This window comes from Mustela nigripes, chromosome 2, assembly GCF_022355385.1.
Source record: "Mustela nigripes isolate SB6536 chromosome 2, MUSNIG.SB6536, whole genome shotgun sequence".
NCBI classification, from domain to species: domain Eukaryota; kingdom Metazoa; phylum Chordata; class Mammalia; order Carnivora; family Mustelidae; genus Mustela; species Mustela nigripes.
This window is the reverse complement of record NC_081558.1, coordinates 164,192,599-164,215,345: the sequence shown is the minus strand read 5'-3', so window position 1 is coordinate 164,215,345 and position 22,747 is coordinate 164,192,599. Positions and strand designations below refer to the sequence as shown.

The 22,747-nt window shown below is 36.5% G+C and overlaps 1 protein-coding gene across 2 annotated transcripts in view; it reads right to left on the bottom strand.

Annotated features, from left to right (window-relative positions):
• Positions 1 to 750: 750 nt before the first annotated feature.
• The window catches only part of IFT57 (intraflagellar transport 57), a 53,140-nt gene continuing 31,143 nt past the window's right edge, over positions 751 to 22,747 (bottom strand). For both annotated transcript variants that reach the window (XM_059392022.1, XM_059392021.1), the window contains 5 exons: positions 6,446 to 6,517; positions 5,332 to 5,463; positions 3,930 to 3,992; positions 1,952 to 2,018; positions 751 to 952 (listed from right to left, as the gene is read on the bottom strand). In XM_059392022.1, coding sequence (XP_059248005.1) covers positions 774 to 952; positions 1,952 to 2,018; positions 3,930 to 3,992; positions 5,332 to 5,463; positions 6,446 to 6,517 — 513 coding nt within the window. In that variant the 3' untranslated portion in view covers positions 751 to 773. The remainder of the gene's footprint in view (positions 953 to 1,951; positions 2,019 to 3,929; positions 3,993 to 5,331; positions 5,464 to 6,445; positions 6,518 to 22,747) is intronic.

The window sequence follows — 22,747 nt, the reverse complement described above, 5'->3', positions numbered from 1 at the left end:
GGCTAGAAAGTTGCTCAGTACGATGTGCAAGCAAAGATCACCAGTGCTAGGAGGCTGATCTTCACATGTCTTGCTGTCTCCCGTTCTGCTGTGAAATGATTCTTTAGTACAGCTTATACTGCAGAAAAAAGTAGAACTGAGATATGTATATGCCTTTTCTGTCACTACAGAGTCAAACATGACTGAAATGTTCGTTTGTTTGTTTATTTATTAGATGGCCTTAAATCAGAGAAGATATAAAATCATTCTAGTCATGAAATACTCAATACTTAATAAGGACATTTAAGTCTTTTCATATGCTTTTTAAGAAAAATGTAATTTTAGGTAACCATAAAGCTGAGGCAAGGGTAGTTTGGGTTCTTAAGAAGGCACTTATGATCACTGCAGAGGTAGACCAAACTGAAGGTGCCAGGCTGTGTCAAAGGTCCATGTGGTGACAGCAGCAGGAGCCCCTGCAGAAAATATGGGTCATACACACTGGCTTACACAAGAACAATGAGAAAAATATGCCACCGGGTATGGGTTTTAACATCTGTAATGATTACTGAAAGCTTCTTTGAAAGTGAGAATTTTTAATATCTTTATTAATTATTATATTCCATTAAAAGGCTTTAGTCATCCATAAATACCATGATACAATATGTGTGTGTATATATGTAAAAATATACCCACTGAACATGCTTTGAGAGGTATAATAGTGTTTGGAAATCTATGCCACATGAAATACACTTTGATATAAAAAACAACTAATCAGAAGCATGAAAAACAGTGTTTTAATAAGAGCCTATTGCAGATTCTGGAATGATTGTTGCATGCATGTCCCGAGTCATGTTGGACTTCTCCTTCAGTTTTGATTGGAGTAACGTGTGTTCCACAACGCCAATTCTGATGTCCATCTGAACCGTTTCTTGCTTCAGCTTTGTTAAGCTCTGTTTAATCTTTACCAAGGGAGCTGCAGAATGAAAATAACATGCAATAAAAATGTTCATTTGGAGTATCAGTGTATTACAGAATTGCATGACATTTTCCTCACTTTGTCTTAAGCCAAAAACAGGGTTAAAAACACAACCTACAACATACTGACATTCACATGGTTTTGCTGTGGTATTTTAAATACCTGAGATTTTTAGGATGTGAAATGATGCAGCATTTGAGCCGAGGTTAAATTTCCTTCCTTTTCTTGGGGAAGAGGTGCTAACGGGGTATTTAAGGATGTCTTTAATAAATTTTATGAGCTAGAATATTTGTCTGAAGGAAAAGGGATACAATGGGAGAAAAAAAGGAAGAAAGAACTACCTGAGAGATAGAGTTAATGGGTTCATTCAAACATAGTACAAAATCTCTATATGTCCCCTTTTGGATAATCACTCAGTTTATATCAGAACTCTGGAAAATCTTTCTAGAACACAGAAGGGCCTTAGGCAATAAACCAGGCCATGTCAAAGTGACTAGCTCATGATGGAGCATGATTACTAGAGGATTATTAATTCTTCTCTATTTGACCCCTCTGCCAGTCGGGTCCACTGCGGGAGAGGAAGATAAACAAAGGTCACCCCATTGCTGCCTTCATGCCATTTGGGCACACACTTAGTGCTCTTTTGCACATAACGTGGAATAATGAAGCTCATTTGAGAAAACAGCAAATATTGTTTTTTTTTAAATAGGAATAACAAAGTGTATATTTAAGTATTTCCCACTCTATCTCTAAATCAACACAGTTAGAATAAAAAAAATCCTAAATAAGGGTAAAAAAATATGATTCTCCTGAGGTGATTAATGAGGAAAATAGTATATGGATTATCAGACATCATTTTTGTGCCACATATCTACCTCTCCTCAAACTCATTTTAAAAAGCAGACTCCTGATTTATGAATAGCATTTTGTTAAACAGATTTCTTGAGAAATATTCTCCTCTTGCTCATTTTCCCCTGAGGATGAGTGTGTACTCACCACCGTCAGTCATGCTGCTGCCTTTTTCTTCCATTTCTTGCTTTACCTTTTCCAGTTCTTCTGTCACCTTTAATTGGAAAAAAAAAAAAAAAAAGTTTTCACACGCTCTGGATTTTAATAAACTTTCAAAATCATGGAATGATGTGTTAAGGAAATTTAGATCTAATACATCTGTAAGGGGACATAAAAATATAAGGAGTCTTCTGGACATAATCTGAATAATAACATAAAATAGGCAGACACTCTTGATCTTCTGAGAGTGCTACAAACATTAAATTTCACCAAATGACATTCTCAGGTTGTCACATGACAATAAAAAAACGATCTGAGTTGTTGTCGTTTTAGGCATCAGACATGCAAACCTTGCAGTTATCTCCTAGAATCTACAGTGTCAGTCCTTTCTTTTTCTTTTCTTTCTTTAGAGAGAGAGAGAGAGAGAGTGTGTGGGTGATGAGGGCAGGGAGGGACAGAGGGAGAGGGAGAGAATCTTAAGTAGACTCCATGCCTGACGTGGGGCTCCATCTCACAATCCTGAGATCATGACCTGAGCAGAAATCAAGAGTAGGATGCCCAACCAACTGAGCCACCCGGGCACCCCAACTATGCCAGTCATTAATAATGAGTCATTAATTAAAAACCATACATACATCCTGAGAAGATTTTGGATTTCTGAGGCTTACTAGTTATATTTCTTAATATTATAGTTTTATAAGAGAAGATGCCATCTTTCCTCTATAGGATGCTAAAAATAATGTTTATACCATATGGCTGTAATATAAAAATATTCCAACTGCTTTTTTCCAAACCATGAGCTCCAAGAGGCATATTGTGCTGTCATATCGGCTCCTATCTGTACTCTACGTCATACTCAAAATTATACTACTATAGCCTCTATCAGCAAAATTCCATACTGGCATATTATCTTTAAAAAAGTTAAAAATATTTTTATATGACCTAGAACTAAGCCATAATTATTGTAACTTAGTAGGCTTTATTTTTATCATACTGGTGAACAAAAACTTCCTTGGGAATAAAGTGCTCATCCAAGTAAAGCAAATTAATTTTTTTTAGGCACCTGCAATGTTACAACTGGGGATAACTACCTCCTCCAAAAGAACTAAATGGGTCCCTGGACTCCCTTCAAGTGTTAATTTACTTAACGTAAGTGAGCACTTTACTTCTTTCCACATAACATTCTATTTGCCTAGAAGCACCACAGGATTAGAGTCTAAATATTACTAAAGTTATATTTTTAGTATTCTAAAATAACTATTTATGCCTCAAATAATCTCTATAAAAGAAGCTTAATTCTATTATATAGAAAAAGTCTGGGACAATTACACTGGATTTTCACCAAAGATAATCTTGTTCATTGGCTATTGACCTTGTTGTAAGATCTTTTTTTTCCTCTCAGCTCTTCAGTAAAAAACTGGAATATATATTAGATCTTATTCTCTTACATGATGTTGAAAGTCAATATAACAATATATGCAAATATTTCATAAGTTCTCAGAGGGAAAGGGTTACAAGCCACTTCCAGTTTGTGGAGAGAAATACTCAGGATCACATACATCGGCAGCAATCAGGAAAAACAAATCTTACATCTTACAGACTAACATTAAAATCTGTGTAAGACATTTAAGCCAGTGCTTTACCTACTCTTCTATATATTAATCATAATTATTAGGTTTTTAAAAAGATTAAGGAAGGTTATAAACATGCTAATATTATCAGCAGGTTCTGCGTTGAATTTAATAAAACAACTTCAGGCATTTTATGGAAACAAACAGCATATAAATACATAATTGAGTCACTGATAAGGAAACTAGGGATCTTCTCTTTAAAGAAAAGGACTTAAAGCCATGGGAAGCAGTTACTGAAACAAACAGCACCCGGCTGTAGCTGTATGAAACCGCCCGGGCCCCGCACGGCCTGGGCTCAGCTGATGGGGAGAAGAGAGCAAGAGCAAAGTGTGTACCTCAGACAGGAGCCTGGTCCTTTCCGTTACTCCACCGTTACCCTGCTGGTATCGCTCCCTCGCCTAAGGGAGAAAACATTTTGTTTAATGACAAATTCAAAACAGAAGCAGATTACTTAAGTGTGACCCCTTTGTGTCTGTAATTTCTGCATATAATTTTATGACACCCCCTCCATTTGTGAGTACATTTGTGAAAGTGACATTTAACTGTAGCTGTTTTATGTCCCTAATAGACACCATGTATTTAAACCAAGGCACTATAAAATGATAAACTACCTTAACCTTCATATACTGACTGTGTAACTCACACAGGCATGGTTCACAATAAAAACTGTCCTCAGCTATTCCTACACAGTTTAGGAGAGTAGCTCTTGGTCGATCTAATTTGCATGCAATGCAGAGAAAACGAGTTCTAAAAAATCAATCATAATAGAGCGTCAGGATGAGCAATTAATAAGGATTAACAAATGGTATGACAGTACAGAATATGTTCTTGGGAACTAATCTAACAATTCTTTAATATCAATGTTTGACAGATACACAGTGGCTTCAATCAGAGTCTTTTACAGCATTTTGAAAGTAAAACATCCATGAGTAGATGTGTCTGTGAGGGAATACTTTGTTAAATAAATAATTAAAAAGTGAAAATTATTTTGTTTGGTCTTTGAGAACTTCTGAAAGTGCAGAGGTATCTCAAGTTCATTTCCATTTTTTTCCCATTCTTCCAACCTTGTTTGGCAAAAGAAAAAAAAGTTTTTAACTGACACTTGCAAGTGTTCTTACTAGTCTTCCTCAGTATCAGGAAAGAGGGGGCATAACTCCCAAGGAAAGCCTTTAGATCCCTACTGGGGTACAAAGAACTGCTGCTTTCAAAGGCTGAAGGTTTTATTTTTTTGGTTGAAATTCTAAAACCTTGAAAGGATTAAAAAATTTGCTCATTAAATTAATTAAACTGCTTGTCTTTGAACGTGTCGTGCTTTCATATTCTTTATTATGTGGCTGTAAGTCATTAAGGCAATGATGTCTTTTCCTACTGACACATGTAAATGCATACTATTCTTTTCCTCCTACTCTGAGGGTAAATTAACAGCAGACTTAGAAACAAAACCAGGTGTCCTGATACTCCGTTCCTGTTCTAAGCAATGTTCCCCAACAATACATGCCTTCATTATTTAAACCAAAGAAGAAATGCATTTAAAGACTTCCAGGAGATAATTTCTATTACACGTAACACAGAGATGGCAAGTGCTCCGGCCTCACGTGGCTTCCTAAAGTGGGCAGAGAATCCATGTGTTGCTGTTTGTAAAAGGCATTTTATGATTCACAAATGCAAAGTGCTGTGTCATGTCTGGGAAATAGTGTCATCAGCTGAACTAAATCCCAGATATCATTCCCAAGTTACCTCACTCAGCTGGGCTTGAGCTGCACGATATTCTTGAACCAAGTGCTCAAGCTGATTGTTGATGTACTTTTCTCGGCTGCCGATCTTTTCCAGAGTCCTGCTAATTTCATTATGAAGTTTATCCAAAAATCCCTAGAAATTCCATAGGATTTTAGTAGATAAAAGAATTCACAAATATATTTCTTAAGAATAGTATAAAACGGGCTAAATCTCCTTCAATTCAGCCCACAAATTCTCAACTGGTGAAAAGGAAGTTAGCTTGAGATTTTCAATAGCAAAAGAATTCTGTAATGAGAAATAATTTAGTCATACTTAGCAGAATGTTAAAATAAAAAAGCACCTGGTAGTGTTAGTCAATTCATTAGCTCTTATGCATATCTAAATTGTACATGAGTGGAATCTGCTTTATATAAAGTTCGTAATCAAAGTAGGTAATGGAATAACAAGACTTTCTTATAGCACAGTTCAAAGATGACTAGAATGCTCCCTTTGGAGGTAAGTCATGAAATTTATAGTTCTAGCCTGGGACCCGTAACTTCTCATTCCAACTTTGCTTCCTTATGGCATCCTCCAAAAGAGTCCTTATTTCTGTCAGAGAAGCATTGCTGGCCTGGTGCTCTGTTACCCCATGGGATTCAGAAAGGAAAGAATGACGAAATGTTTCTCTAATATGTATAGATATATAGAGAGAGAATCTAATATACATTAGATCTAATCTAATATATATTAGAGAAACACTCCATCATTCTTTTCTTTCTGAATATATTGTATAATTGTATAATAATACACAACTATATATATTTTACAATATACATAATGTATACAATTTGTATATTGCACAATTTACATATATAGTGTAGTTATATAGTATACATACATATTAGAGATATTTATCTTTCTCTGTACTAGGTATATATTATACTGATTTGATATAAAGTTACTTTTCTTTAGTTTCAGTACGTTAGGGCTGTTGAAATATAATACGGTACATTCAATTTATAAACTCAAAGGCAAGGATTGCACCTTTTTTTTTTTTAAATTTTCATGTTTTCCTTTAACAGGTGTTCAACAGATGAGTAGATGTACATTGATTCACTTGAAATAATTCACATACCTTGGTCTCCTTTAGAGCAGATTCTATTCCACTTTTGTGTTGGTGCATTTGGTCAACATGGATTCTCCAATCCTATAAGCATAAGAGCGTAACAGGAACAAGTAAAGTACACATTTCCTTCTTTCCTCTATGTTTTTGAAGTTGTATTCTTCATTTAATTACTTTGGTTGCTGCCCTATTTCAGGTAGGAAAGTCCTATAAATAGCTTGCAATCAGATTATAAAGAAATACGTGTAGAGCACTTTAGGATTAAAGGTTCTAAATAAATGTAAATTATTTTATGTGTTCACAGAGTGATGTCTGACAATTTGAATATAAATTATTCCTGCACTGCTGGTGGTTAATATTTATGACTACCCATCAAAATGAAAAAATATATAATTACTAGAAAAGAAATAGTTGTTTAAATAGTAACAATTGCAAGAAGCAACTCTCAAATCAAGTATCATATATCAAGTATTAGTTTGTCCTCTGAAAATTAAGATAGGGCCCTCTTCTTCAGGAAGACTTCTCTTTCTGAAAAAAGGAAATCTATAATGATTATTAGAGTTCATATATTTTGAGATATATCGCATTACTACTAGGCTGTGTGCATATTTAAAATCAATGCCAACATTTTAATTTCTTACAAGATATCTTCAAAATCTTTTGGTTTACATTAATAAAGGTAACGATTTTAAGACTGGAGAAATACCCAGGATGAGAAAAAATATGGTAAGTTGAAGTAATGGAACCAGGATATTCCTCAATTATACATATCTGTTTGCATAGCCTGATGCTCCACTTTGCTATCTACACTATTCTGTGATACATAAATACACTGTGAATTTTCCTCTTCTACCAATTCCTTAACTTTGAAACATGGGCTAGTGACTATCGGGTGAAAAAGCAAGCTAGGGGTACTTCACACATACCAATGATAAAATTACAATATGTTAAAGAACCTCAAAGAGCAACTAGGCTCACCTTTATCATTTCACAGATAAGCAAGAGGTCCCGTGAAAGAAAGTGGTACACCCGGGGCACACCCAAACCCACATGGGTAGTGGTGCACCTGGCTCAGAAGCCAAGTGTATTAATTCTCGCAGACCACATTTTGGCAGGTCAGAGTTAATAAAAGGAGCAACTGGGTACTTGATACCGGTGCAGGTGCTAGAGCAGAGAACAAATCAGCACTTCCTTTTGTCCATAAGCATTTTTCTGTCTCATGAGCAAAAAATATCTCAGAATATGAGAGCTGGAAAGGACCTTAAAGATCATCTACTTATCCATTTAACAGTCACCTGGTGAAACATTTTCATTTTACAGTTGAGGGGACTGTTCATCACCCGTGACTATGACTAGACAGATCTGGCAAGGAAACAGGCCTCTCCAACACAGCCAGTCAACACTGGAATGGGGAGGAGAGGCTACTGGCTGGCCTGCTGCAGCTGGACCAAATACGTTACCTAAGCCTCAAAATGGAAGACTGGTTAAGCCCAAGCAAGCATCCTTATGAAAGAAAATGAACCTAATAAGTATCATTATATTAGTAATTTTTCCAAAACAGTACTCGTCCGGACTGATACCAAAAAACAAAAACAAAAACAAAACAAAACCTTCATAAGCTTAACAAAACACCAAGTGTAAGTATTTCTACAGTCTCGGTGTCTGTAGATATATACATGTATAAACACATACATATATACATATGTATACTTTGTATCTATTATTTTATTTATAGTAATTGATGTGTCTAATAGTTTGTGTTCTGTTTTTCCTACGCAGCCTTATCTTACCATTACATTTTTTTCATGTTCTGATAAAGTATTTTGAGAGAATTAAGCATGCCTGACTCATTTATGTGTAACTATGATAACTTACATTGATGTTAAACTCCATGGAGGAGCTGGCATTTCAGTGCAAGCTTGAAGCATTAGTAGCATTTCAACAGGCTGGAAAGGAGTGGGAGAGGAAGGGTATTTTAGGCTGAGGGAGTAACTAGAACAAGAAAAAAAAAAAAAAAACAGGAAATATATAGGGAACAAGAGCCCAGGCTGGCTAGAATATAAAACACAAAGTTCTTGGGGCAGGGTGGGGCGGAGAGGGTGAATCACGAAGAAGCAAAGCCGGAGAGGTAGGTTAAGTTAGGTGGAGGGCTTTAACTGAGGACTGTGGATTTTATCATGTGGACAATGGAGAGCTATTAAAGATTTTTGGTTTCAGTTTTAGGACAAGTTAGTGTTTTGAGAAAGTAACAGAGGGAAGGACTAGAAGGCAAGAAAGAATTAGAATTAGACTGAAGGCAGGTAGGCAACCAGTTAAGAGGCTGTGTAATGGCCCACGTTAACATTAGCAGTAGAGCAGCGCTTGTGAGAATGAAAGAGAAGAGATGGATTCAAGGGACATCATAGGGACAGAACTACCAGGACTTGAGGACTAAGGGCAAGTGTGGGGTGGCTGAAGTAGAGATGGGGTGGTAGAGAGGTGTCTTTAACGTTTCCAGTCTTAGGGACGAAGATATTAGTAATATCACAGTGTGAGAATAGATTTCAGGGACCCAGAAATACTGAGGATTTGGTTTGGGACTTCTTAATATGATAACCCCCTGGGACTTATTTATGTATTCTTACTGCCTTTTAAAGTGAAAAGCTAATAATGATTTATAATTATCTGGCACATAAATCTGAATGTTTTATTAAAATCTAGATGGACACATTTCCTGATGTATAGTTATTAAAAAAAAAAAAAAAGCCTTAAAGGTGTTCTAACCTCTTAACCCAGCAATTTCACCTCTAGAAATTATTCCCAAGGAAATATATGGGGATATACATAAAGAGGAATGTACAAGTTCTTTGTAAAACAGCTCTCGAAATAGTTAACTCTCTAAACGTTTAACAGTAGAGGACAGTTTAAACTAATTTTGTGATATCCATTTCACCACTAAAAATAATGCAGTATGATACCATTTTTATAAAGCTCAAAATGAAGCAAAGCTCAATGATACATTAAAATACTAAAAAAGAGGAAGAGGAGGAGAAGGAAGTGGAGGAGGAAGAGGAAGCAGAAGCAGCAGCTAAAGACAATATATGATACACAAATTGAGGACAGCAGTTCCCCATGGGAGGCAAAGGGCAGCAGCAGAGGAGCACCCAGGTAATTTCAAGGGCATGTAATGGTCTAGTTCTCAAGTTCAGTAGTGGGTTCACGAGTGTTTGTTTATATTACTGGGCTCCATAAATATATATGTATTGCATATTAAAATGTTAAATTCATGTTTTCAATAGAAATTTATTCAGCAAAAATACAGGCAAACAACATAAAGTAAAGTGGAAACACATTCCCCAAAGAATATCCTATTAGGTGTCCAATTTAGTAAAAATTAATATTTGTGTATATTTGTGTGTGCATGCATATATTAAGCCAGGAATTTGGATATCAATGTTTAGAATTTCTTCTTTATCCTTCCAAAATTTTCCAAATTTCTTGCCAGAGAATTTTTAATCATCACTTTAATCATCAGGGGGAAAAAGTCTGGATGCCCAAGTAGTTCTTGAAAGGGGTTTAATACAGTTACAGCAGAAAGTATAAGTGATCACATTTGTAACATTTTAAAAACATGAATATAAAAAGGCAAAACAAATAGCTTTTAAAAAACTACAATGGAGATGGTTAAAAAGTTTACAAAGGTTTGTGGTAAGAATGAAGAAGTGATGAAGGACTTGATCCCCCAAATGCTAGCAATCCTTATATTGGTAGAGAATCCATTAGGTTATAATGCACTTTTATATACATTTCCTTATTTGAGACTCACAAAGGTTTGGAGTGCTATGTCAATTTGTCATCCTTCTTTTTCACTTCTACCCTTCCCTGTGAGAGGGTTATGTGATTTGTGGACCAGTTGTGGGAGGAGTATACTTCTCTGCTCCATTGATGCTGGCCTTGGCCATGTGATTCTCTTTGGCCGGTGGAACAGTGGTGGGTGTGGCCTATGCCAGGACTGTGCAGATGGTATAAGAGGCATCCATCAACCCCCTTTCCCTTTCTTTCTGCCATTATAATAGGCATGCCACACATAGGGGTTATACTTCCAGCTTGGGCCTGGGAATAAGAAATAGGAAACATAGCAGGGCTAGAGCCACCGCTAAGTCACACATCAGCAGACACGTATCTTGAGTGACAGTATATTTGTTGTTCTTATGATTATAAACCACTGTGATTTGGGCTTGCTTTTGATACAGAAAAACTGACTATATATACGTATTGTATAGGAGGAAAACCAAGAATCAGGCAAATTAAATGACCTTTCTGAGGTTTCATGTCTGGAAAATGGAAAGCACTCTCAGATCAGTGCATTTTCCACGTACCATAGGCTGCTTTTCTTTATGATAAAATGAACTACCACAGAGTATCTAAGGTAAACCAATAATTTTTTTGTTATATACCAAGTGAGACCACTCCTCTCTGTAGATGTTGAGTTTTTCACTAATCCAGCATGTTTCCTCTCTCTGAGGAAATGAGAAGACTAATAATGAATAAGTATATCATTTCTTTAGGCTATTTTTAAAAATCCTTTCATACAAAATCTTATATAATTCTGTCACCTCTGAGGTAGACAGGAAAGTGACTATTGTAACCATAACTTCCTTTCCACTCCAAGTTCTTGAATGCCAAATTATATTCTCTCCCTTTTTCAAAAACTGGAGAATAGCGATGCCTTGTCAGGTGAGTCACAGCATACCGTAAAGTCAAAATGTAGGAGATCCAGCTGCAGCCATTAAGGTGACCAGCAAGACTACAAGGACCTCTGGGTTTTACTTCAACAGCACAACCCCTGAGTGACTAACTTTACATATTATGCACAGACACTTGGTTTCTTTGTCTGGATCCCCAACTCAGTGCTCCAAGCTCCTCTCTGAAACTGCTGCGGAGGGAGAGACCAACACACGAGCTAGAGGTGGTAAATGGAACTTTTATCTGTATATACGTTTCACTAATTATACAACTCATAAAGTGTCAAACTGTCAGTCCCCCCCCCCCAAGTTTGAGCTTCTGAATAGAGAGAGGGGGAGAGTCAATGGAGTCCTGATAGAACAAAGCTGAGGAAGGCACTCTGGTGTATATTGGGATGTTTTTTCCTGGGCCAGGAAATGTCCATGCCAGAGCAGTGGAGTTTCATAGTCTGTGGCTCTAGTGGCACCTTTGCTTCAGCCCCCAAGGGCGGGAGCAGGGCCCCAAGGCTCAGATGTATTTTGAATTTCTTTCCATCACAAAAATGCTACTTCTGCCATCTACTTTCCCTTTTCCCTCTATTCTTACTGGTTCTCCCCCCACTGAGTTATGAATAATTACTAATGGAATCTTAATTTAATGTTCTGTTTTTGCAGTTGTGTTTTAGTGAACATGACAATAAGTACTAGGGTTTTTATGGGCTCCCTGCATTTAAGGGTCCTCACTGCATTTTTCTCATTGGGCCTCTATTTCACCCCTGAATTCACTTTCTCTGTGGATTTTCAAGATCACGCTGGTGAGGAAATCTTGTACCTCCATTTCACTGATTGGGTAACAAATTGAGGTGGTATGATTTTTACTATACCAATTACAAAATGAATAGGAATCCAAATGTCTTTTCTCTCCCTTACAGATTTTCCATTACACTGACCTGCTTCTTTCATTTCCTTGCTTTGTCACCCAATTTCAATAAGGAGCACAAGAAATTGACAAATTTCCATTCAAGTTTGCACATTAAATAAATGTTTCTTAGCTCAGTTGTTTTGCTAAAGCTTAGATGCTATGGGAGGTTTGCTACTTCTAATCTGCTGTGGATGAACAGTCTGTTTAACCAACCTTGTTAGAATAATCTCTGAAACAACTCTGTAAGTTCCAAAGAAGGATTTATCAGATTCCCCTATAAATAAAATGCATGAGCTTTAGTACATAGTTTTTTGTGATTTCTATTTTGGCTACTTAGGAACCTTTTCTTTTTCCTTCCTTGGTATAGAGTAGTTCTCCAATAGTCACATCCATTCCGAGATCCTTTTACATCTAATGATAGCTTCAATGTTAACATTCAAGAATGTCTAGTATGTGTCAGGCATTATGTTAAGCACTATCCACACATCATCACATTCAATTCTTTTAAAAACTCTCATAAGATGAGGAAATTGAGATTTAGCTACTTTAAAGTAGACTGCCCAATCTTATAGGCAAGTGAGCAGTAGAGCGCAAATTTGCAGAGACCATGCTATCATTACTTATCATCTCCCTGATGAAATGTAGCGAAGTATAACTAAAAATTTTAAGGGGGTAATGGTTAAAAGAGATGTTAGTTTCATTTGTAATATCTGAATATTACCAAGAATGTGTTTATGTATCAATTGTATAATAAAAAAAGAATTTAAAAGTTTTAGGATAAACAGATGCAATTAAAAATTCTCTCACACAGGGGGCACCTGGGTGGCTCAGTGGGTTAAGTAAGCCTCTATCTTCCTTCAGCTCAGGATATGATCCCAGGGTCCTGGGATTGAGCCCCGCATCAGGCTCTCTGCTCAGCAGGGAACCTGGCTCCCTCTCTCTCTCTGCCTGCCTTTCTGCCTACTTGTGATCTCTGTCAAATAAATAAATAAAACTCTTAAAAAAAAAATTCTCACAAAGAAATACCCAGACCCAGACAGCTTCATCAGTGAATTTTTCAAATATTTAAGGAATAACAACAACTTTACACAAATATCAGAGACAGCAAAAAAAAAAAAAAAAAAAAAAAATAGAGAGAGAGAGCAATTGCCAACTTTTATGAGGCCTAGATAGCATTATACTAAAACCTGACAAAGACACCTAAAAAACAGGAAAAATTACAAATCAGTATTTTTTGTAAACATTGATATAAAAGTTCTCAACAAAAAAGGGTGCCTGGGTGGCCCAGATGCTTAAGCGTCTGCCTTCGGCTCATGATCCTAGGCCCTGGGATCAAGCCCCGCATCGGACTCCCTGCTCAGCGGGAAACCTGCTTCTCCCTCTCCCTCTCCTGATGCTTGCGTTCCCTCTCTTGCTGTGTCTCTCTCTCTGTCACATAAATAAATAAAATTTAAAAAATAAAAGTTCTCAAAAAAATACCAGCAAATAGAATCTAGTAACATATAAAAAGGATAATATATCATGATTAAGTTACATTTATTCTAAAACGCAAGGTTAGTTTGATACTCAAAAATCAATCAGTATAATCCACCATAGCAAGAGAGGGAAAAAAAGAGGAAATAAATCACATGGTCCTCTTAATAGATGAAGAAAAAAAATCATTTGAAAAAAATGTAACATCCATTCATAATAACTCTAAGCAAACTAGAAACAAAAGGAAAGCTCCTTAATCTAGTAAAGGCAAATAAAGTCATAAAGTTAACATCATACTGGTAAAATTGAAATATTAAAAGCTTCCCTAATACCACTATATCCAACATAGACAAAAATTCTTAACCACTATATAAGGCAAATTTAAAAATTTAAAAATCTTTAAAATTTTATTTATTTATTTATTTATGAGAGAGAGAGAGAAAGCAGGGGGAGCAAGAGATAGAGAGAATCTCTAGCAGACTCCACGCTGAGCATGCAACCCAATGCAGGGTTTGATTCTATGACCATGAGATCATGGCCTGAGCTGAAATCAAGAGGCTCAACTGACTGAGCCACCCAGGTGACCCCATAATTATTTTTATATACCAGCAATAAACAGAAAATAAAATCTAAAGAGATACCATTTCAGTAGTATGAAAGAACAACAGATAGATTAGGGCAATAAAACAGAGTGTCCAGATACAGACCCACACATAAAGGCTTTTTATCACAAAGCAGTGCACTGGTGAAAAAATAACCTTTTTATGAAAATGGGTGTATATATATATATATATATATATATATATATATATATTGTAGATCGATAGATAGATCTATTTATCTATCTATCGATCTATATATATATATATCTCCCCCAAATAAGTCTTGAGTTCTACCTTACACCATACATAAGAAAAAATGCTAGATGAATCACAGAACTCGATGCCAAAAGTAAAGCAATAAAGCTTCAAAAAGAAAATATAGGAGAATAACTTTATAGCATCGGGGTAAGCAAAGATTCCTAAAGAAAACAAATATTAGCCATGTTTCCTTCTCCCCCCCAAAAAGGTCATTTTGAGTATATTAACATTAGGCCACTGTTTATCATAATATACCAAGAAGAATGAAAAGAAAAGCTAAAGAGTACATATTTGCAATACATATACCTGACAAAGGACTCATATCCAGAGTATAAAAATAATTTCTATAAATCAAAGGAAAAGCAGATAACCCAATAACAAAAGACAAGAGGATATCCAAATGTCAAATATATGGAAAGGGGTTCGACTTCAGCAGCTGTTAGGGAAATGCAAATTAAAATGGCAGTGAGCCTATAGCATAGGTATTATGATGACAAAAATGAAAAAGATTCAATACTTAATGTTGATAAAGATGCGGAGCAACTGCAACTTTCATACCCTGCTGGGAGGCACATAAATTTGTATAACCACCTTCAAACACTATTTGGCAGGGTCTGCTAAGACTGAACATGTACATACCCCAGGACTTAGCAATTCCACACCTAGTAGAAATTCCAGTAGAAATGTGTGCAGATGCTTACCAAGAGACATGTACAAGAATTTTCAAAGCAGTATTATTTATAATACTATAAACAATTCACATAAGCCCAGATGTGGGCTCCTCTGGAAGGGCATGACCTGGGCTAGGAAGCTCTCTGCCATCAAAGGCACAGGCAGCTAGGGGTTGTCTGTCGACGACACTCTGTGGCTGGGCAGCAAGTCCTTGCTTGTAAAGGGATCTGGACATTTCATCTCCGTTTCAGTCACAGGGAGAGAGACGCAGTTATTAAGATTATAACTGTATCTGCAGTGGTAGGGAGGTAGGGCCAAGTGTGAGCGGCAGTCCAAAAGTGATCAGTCTCGAGATTTCAGTGTGGAATACTGATGTTCCTGTGACATGTTTAATACCCCATTCATGGTCAATGATGAAATTCTTTGGAAATCGGATGGTGGGAATCAGGTTAAGTGAAAAAAGCAGAGAAGACAGCTTGATAGAAGTGGCTGCATATGTCTAAGTTCACTGTAGCAAATGTTGCTGGGATAGGTCGATAATTCATCACGCTTTCAGTGCAAGGAAAAGAGCAGCAAATTTCCCTCCTCCACCCATAATACTACCTTCCCTAATAATAGAACATTATCTATATTCATTTTTTGCCACTTCGCACAAGTGGTTTTGCAATCTCTTTTTGTTCTAATCGTTAATTTGCGTCTTCACCATGGCTCACGTTTGTGCACTTATTTGTGTATGTGTGTGTGAGAGAAAGAGAAGAGGAGTGAGCGAGAGTGTCCATCAGATATTTTTTTCATGAGACTGAATTACTTTCTGAATGAAAAATGCCTATCAGGTTGTGAGGTAATCACAGAACATGGCTTTCTGAATTTTTTAATGTGACAGTTTTCTTTCATTGCCAGCAACTTAAAGTCTTCTCTGATACACACTTGTGTGAAAACATGATTTTTCTTTGTAAGTGTTTAAAGAACTAAACATACGACTTAGGAGTTGAGTTTGTATGTGTGATATATATTATATGTGTATATTTGTTGCAGGGAGTATGGAAATCCACTAGTGCTGGAAATATAAGTTTCCTCAGGAAAGTTCCTGGTTCCCAGAAATTCCTCTTGTTGTAGAGAAGGATAAGACAGTGTGCACAGAGGGTAAGCAAAGGCTATCACAACAATCACTAATATTCTCACACCTGCCTGTAGTTGAACTAAAACTGGAGATCCATAATCTCTAAACCTTATTAGTTAAATAATTACATTTCTTTTTTTTAGATTTAATTTGGTTATTTTCAGTGTTCCAAAATTCATTGTTTATGCACTACACCTAGTGCTCCATGCAATATGTGCTCTCCTTAATACCCACTACCAGGCTCACCCAACCGCCCACCTCCCTTCCCTGCAAAACCCTCAGTTTGTTTCTCAGAGTCCATAGTCTCTCATGGTTTGTCTCCCCCAATAATTTCATTTCTAATTGTATGCTCAGAGATGTCTTTACTGACTACCATCTGTTCTAAAGTGTTTTCATACATTGACTCTGACTTATTATTCATGCTTCCTCCATCCACACCCCTTTTTTATAGCCACAAAATTCTCCTGAGTGAGGGTTTCTAGACTTTAGAAGGAATTACAAGCCCAGAGAAGAGAGCTGGCAAGGCAGATGGGGAGTGAGTGGGGGCCCTTCTGTGAATGTAGGGGCACTCTTGGGCCAAATGAGAATGTAACTATTTCACAGGATGCTGAGTAACCATGAGGCATAGCCAGAGAAGATAACCTTGACAGTCCCTCTCAACTTCAAGAATCCACTAACCAAAACCTTGATCTCCTACAATACTCAAAAAACAAAACAAAACAAAAAAACTGAAAAAATAAATAGAGCCATCTGCATATTTGAAGAACCAAGAAATCTAAATCATTACCTTGGCATAAGGAAACAGAATCAAATGTAATGGGATAAAGGCTATGGGAGTAAAATTTGTCCACATATTAAGAAATTTAATAATGAAACACAGTGATACTGAGAACTACTCTAGTATCATTGATTGGAGAAATGAAGCAAACGAATTAAAAAGTACATTTCATAGGGAGGTCCATATGACAAATGGTTTCTGTTTCAATTCATATTTTTACATTAAATAATTTAAAGGAAACATTAAATCATACTTTGTAATAATGAAATATTTAGGCAGTCTAAAAGTTTTAATTATAATCAATATATATTAATTCACTGCTCTCAATCACAAATGTCTATCTGAGGTGTATCTGCTGTGACGCATTAGTAACGAACTTCCCTCTGTAGTGTTCATATAACATGCAGTCTTTATTGGTTATTTCCTTAAAATCTGCTACCACTGTTGATGCTCTTAAGTTAGAGCTGATGGTACTTTCTAAAGCAAAAACACTTGTTCTCCTATTTCGACTTGTGATAAATGAAACCTTTCCTTGATCCAGTTGAAACATTTATCACACTCAGGGTAAATAGGAAGGAAGGCATCATCAACTATCTTTAAGCAGAATATCCTGAATGTTCAACAAGACTGTGACAGAAGCAGCTAAAAATTGTTTTCAGTTTCTTAAGGATAGCTGGGTTTTTCTCCACCCAGTAGTTTTGCAGTAGTTTTACATATAGCTTTAAGCACAGTATTCTTTTCCACAATCCTGATATCTGTCCATGACCCATATGCTAAAAAGAAAACAACAAACAACAACAACAAAAACGACAGTTGACCAGCTTAAGAAAAACAAGAAACAGTGAATAAAACTCTAAGTCTACAAAATAACACTATGCTTTAAAAATAACACAAAAATCCAAAGCAATCCTCTGTTTCTTGTAGTCTCCTTTAAAGAAAGCTTGCCTGTAAATGTCCATCAGCGAATATTTCCCCTCATTCTTTGAGACAATGTGGCAGTTGAGTAATCATGCAGGCTGCTCTAAAAATGTGTCTAGTTAATTTAGGCAGTTTATTTTGATAGCATTCACCTCTTTTTGATTATAGCAGGTGTTTCAAGGATAAATTTGCTGGAAATTGTATTTTGTTTAAACAACAGCAGCATGTACATTTATGGCCTTACTATATTAAAAAGCATTTATTGTCTGGCAGCAATAGATACAATTACAAACATTTGTGACAGTAATTGGAGCTATTATTCCTGCATGGAGCCTCATGGAGACCAACTTATTGCCACCTGTATTTACATTTGTTACTGGTAATTGTAAAAGCTGATTTTTTTTTTAATTTGGTACCTTATTTTTTTTTATTTATGTAAATATTTCTCAACAAAAGGTCTTTCTACCAGAAAATCCTTAAAAATTATAAATGTAGGTTCCTCATTACTCAAAGAACTAGCAGAATCACATTTTAATGACTAATACATAAATAAACTATATTCTTGTATCCTAGCCCACAGAATATATTATACCTTTTTGCTCATAGATGCAAGAATCCTATCAATGTAGCCTATCCAACAACCAGAGTACAAGTCTTAAGAAATGCTCTTTATTTCCAAACTATAACAATTCATAAATCCTTGCAGGTCAGAAATATTTAGAAAGCTAAATTTTATTAACATTCTTCTTACACTACATCCAAACATAGTGATGGCAGAAGGTCAAAGCAGGTTACTCTCTGCACTGCTCTGGAATGAGAAAAACATCCTCTTTCTCTTGCTTCCAGATACAGATTTGTCTATAATGGTAAAAAGAGAAAGCCTACTATTGTACATTTTCTGCAGGATCTGGCTTCCAATATGAAGAGACTTAAATCTAATATAGTAATTCTGTGGTCCCTCCAGGTTCATTTAAATGGAATTCCACCTGCTGATTAATAAAGGCCTCTCTCCTCCCTCTTAGATTTTAGCCCTCATACTGACTAGAGAGCCCAAGGGCTCAAGACTATTGCAATGATTCCATCCTTAGCACAATGACTCTTCCAGAAAGGTTTCTTGCTGTGAATTACCCAAGGCAACACCTGTATGGTTTATTTACGTTAAAACAAAATCCAGTAGTTTGGAGTTGAAATTTAAAGTTTAAGGTTCTTTTTACAACTGCACCCTGAGAAAGTCAGACACTGAAAAACAGGTAAGGATATAAAAAAGCAGTTCAGTGAATCAAAGGCTTGAAATAATTAGAAACATATGCTGTAGTACTTCCAAAGCCTTTAAATATATATATATAATCTCTTTATCTAAATTCTTGTAATGAACCTGAAGATTTACATAATGAGTAGGAGACATTTTGGAGAAATGAAGGGGGTACTTAGCCAAATATCTTTTAAAACAACAAAGCAGGAAACATTTAATTATAATTTGGAAAAAAAATCAATTTAAGTCATTAATCAAAATTTTAATTACAGTATCCACAGGGCATTAAAGCATGATAGAACATTTGTTCATTGCATCAAATACCCCATATTAAATCGTTATAATATACAATTGTTTAGGGATAAATACTGTATAATTGAGGAAAAGGGTCTATGTAAGGTTTAGCTGAAAACTGATTTCACACTTTCTGCTCTTTCTTATTTCTGGAGAACAGGAATAAATATTATTAATGTTTACTTGGTTTCTATTACGGTAAAAACCCCTGACTTGAAAAAAAAAGTCATTCTCCTGATAAAGACTGATAAGACTGATCATTTTAAGAAGCCATTTTCCCTTGGTTCAATGGATTAAGCTGACTGAATATACGAATGGAGAACAATGTCCAGGCCATAATCAAAAGTAGAATTCTGATCTACTGGGACACGTAGGTAGCTCAGTCCATTAAGCTTCCCCCTTTGGCTCAGGTCATGATCCTAGGGTCCTGGGATACTGCCCCAAAGCAGGCTCCTTGCTCAACAGGAAGTCTGCCTCCCCCTCAGCCTGCTGGTCCCCTTGCTTGTGCACTCTCTCTCTCCTTCTCTCTGACAAACAAATAAAGTGTTAAAAAAAAAAAAAAGAAGAAGAAGAAGAAGAAGTAGTAGTAGTAGTAGTAGTAGAAGAATTCTGACTGACAATCTGCAGCAACTAGTCCAGGAAGTCAAACCATAACCTCTGAGTGAAATTGGACCAAAACAGTCAGGACTTAGTAACTGCTGGCTTCCCCAGTTTTTCCCCTCACCCACCTGCTTCCAATGTACAACCAGCCAGACAGAGCCACGTATCCTCTCCGAACCAGACACATAGGAGGCCCTGCTTCTAGTTAGCCTGCCTCCAAATCTCCAGTCATATCTGAACATTGCTGAAGGCTTCCCTTTTTCCCAGTATAAATCTTTCAAATACTCCTGCCTGCCTTTAAGTCTCTGCCAAATGCAGGTGATGATGGCTAACTCCCTGGCTATGGCAAGCTCTAAATACATAGTCTTTGTTCTTATTTAGGTGGTCTCCTTTATTTCCACAAAATCAAACATAGGCTTGTTTTTTATAATAAAAAGGAAACTAAAAAAGAATAATGTTCGTTGAGAAACAGCATTATTTAGTGATTCAAAATTAATAAAAAACACAGAAAGTCAAATCTGTATGAATATGCAACCACATCTTTTATTTCCTCAGAAATTATGGAACATGTAGAATTCTTTGGCAGCTCAGTCTCCAGCTAGTAGTTGTCAACTGATTCACTTAGATGTTTTAAAAAATTACTGTTATGGAATTAAAGATATTTTAATCATGAAGGAAAAATATTATCTTTCAATAAATGATATCATGTACTTCCACCACCAGTAACTATTTCTCCAACCGTTTCTCCAAAACAATTCACTGGCAGGTTTCATTTCTTGCTATTGGTCTGTATTTTCAGATCTTATGGTCCTTATGCTTGCCCATATTCTAACTATCAGCTGTTGCATGACTCTGCCCAGCCAGCCATTTCTCCACCAAGATCTTAGGCCTCCTGGTTTGATCCCAGCCTGCTGAGCTTGGCCAAGCCATCTCTGCTACCTACCACTCAGCTGAAGTTACGGCTTGTACGTTTTAAGGATGTGTGGAACTGCTCATGATGTACTTCTGGGTTTTTAAAAGCAGAGGTGTAACCTGAACTGTATACACAGAAAAGCACACGGAAATAGTAGTTAACATATATTAAGCAATTCTTCTGGCAACATTCTAAGTGCTTAAGCTACACTAATTTATTTAATCCCTTTAATAACTTTTTTTTTTAAAGATTTTATTTGTTTATTTGAAGACAGAGATCACAAGTAGACAGAGAGGCAGGCAGAGAGAGAGAGAGAAGCTCCCTGCTGAGCAGAGAGCCCGATGCGGGACTTGATCCCAGGACCCTGAGATCATGACCTGAGCCGAAGGCAGCGCCTTAACCCACTGAGCCACCCAGGCGCCCCCTTTCATAACTCTATGAGGTAGGTTTTATAATGAACTCCATGGTACAGATGAGGAGACTGAGACATAGTAGTTAAAACTTGCCCACAGAGTCCAAAAGCTAGTCAGTATTGAGCCAGGATTTGTACTCAAGCAACCTGGATTCAGAATTTGTGCTTTTAACCAGTATGTGATATTGTCATTAATGGAATAGGTAAGAGCCTGGGCTGTAAGTTCACATATCTGTCACTTACTAGGCAAAAGCAAGTTACTTCACTTCACTGTTTCAGTTTCCTCCTCTGCAGTGAAACGTACCTGTATGTAACAGGGCAGTGGAAAGGATGAAGTGAGTAAATATACATGTGAAGTGTTAAGAACTGTACTTGGCACATAGTAAACACTTGGTAAAATCAGTTATTATTACCATATTATATATACCTTTACTAGAGGAAAAAAACTGGAAAGATTTATCAAAGTGAATACTTTGAGCCTGATTACTTATATGAGTCTGATTATATTCCCATGTAAGACTGTAAGGCTGATATTTTAAAATATTCCTTTAAATGATGGAAGTATTAGTACAGAAATTTTATAAATTTCTTCTGAATATTGATATAGGCACTGAATATGAGGGCCATGATAGAACACAATAATATTATAATAACAATACTATAATTTAACAATAATTAATATTTATTTATTAGGCATTAATTATGTCCCAGACACTGTTGTTGATGCTTTACAACAACTGTGTAAGATAAGTAATACACTTAGTCCCATTTTACAAATTAGGAGAAGGAGGGACAGAGAGGTTTAGTAACTAGTTCTGGATCATACATCTAATAAATGGTAGAAATATGAATTCTGGGTGGCAAGGGAAGATGTGTAAGATAGGCTCTGTCTTCCCTTGATCTTTGTGACTACCCCAGTTCCACTAAGTTTCTGAAACTCTGGCCCAATAAATCAGGAATTGATAGTGAAAATAAATGTGGGATCACTAGCTTCTAACTCATAGCACACTGCCCATCCCTCTTCCCCTTGAATTGCTTCCATATTATTTTTATAATTAAAAACAGAAGTGTATTTTATTTTATTTTAAGATTTTATTTTATTTGACAGAGAGAGATAACAAGTAGGCAGAGAGGCAGAGAGAGAGAGAGGAGGAAGCAGGCTCTCTGATGAGCAGAGAGCCTGATATAGGACTCGATCCCAGGACCCTGAGATCATGACCTGAGCTGAAGGCAGACACTTAACCCACTGAGCCACCCAAGCACCCAAAAACAGAAGTGTATTTTAAAAAGACTCAGAGAAGGAAGCTTGGATGGCTCAGTTCATTAAGCGTCTGCCTTTGGCTTAGGTCATGGTCCTGGGGTCTGGGATTGAGCCCAGGTCTCCCTCTCCCTCTGCC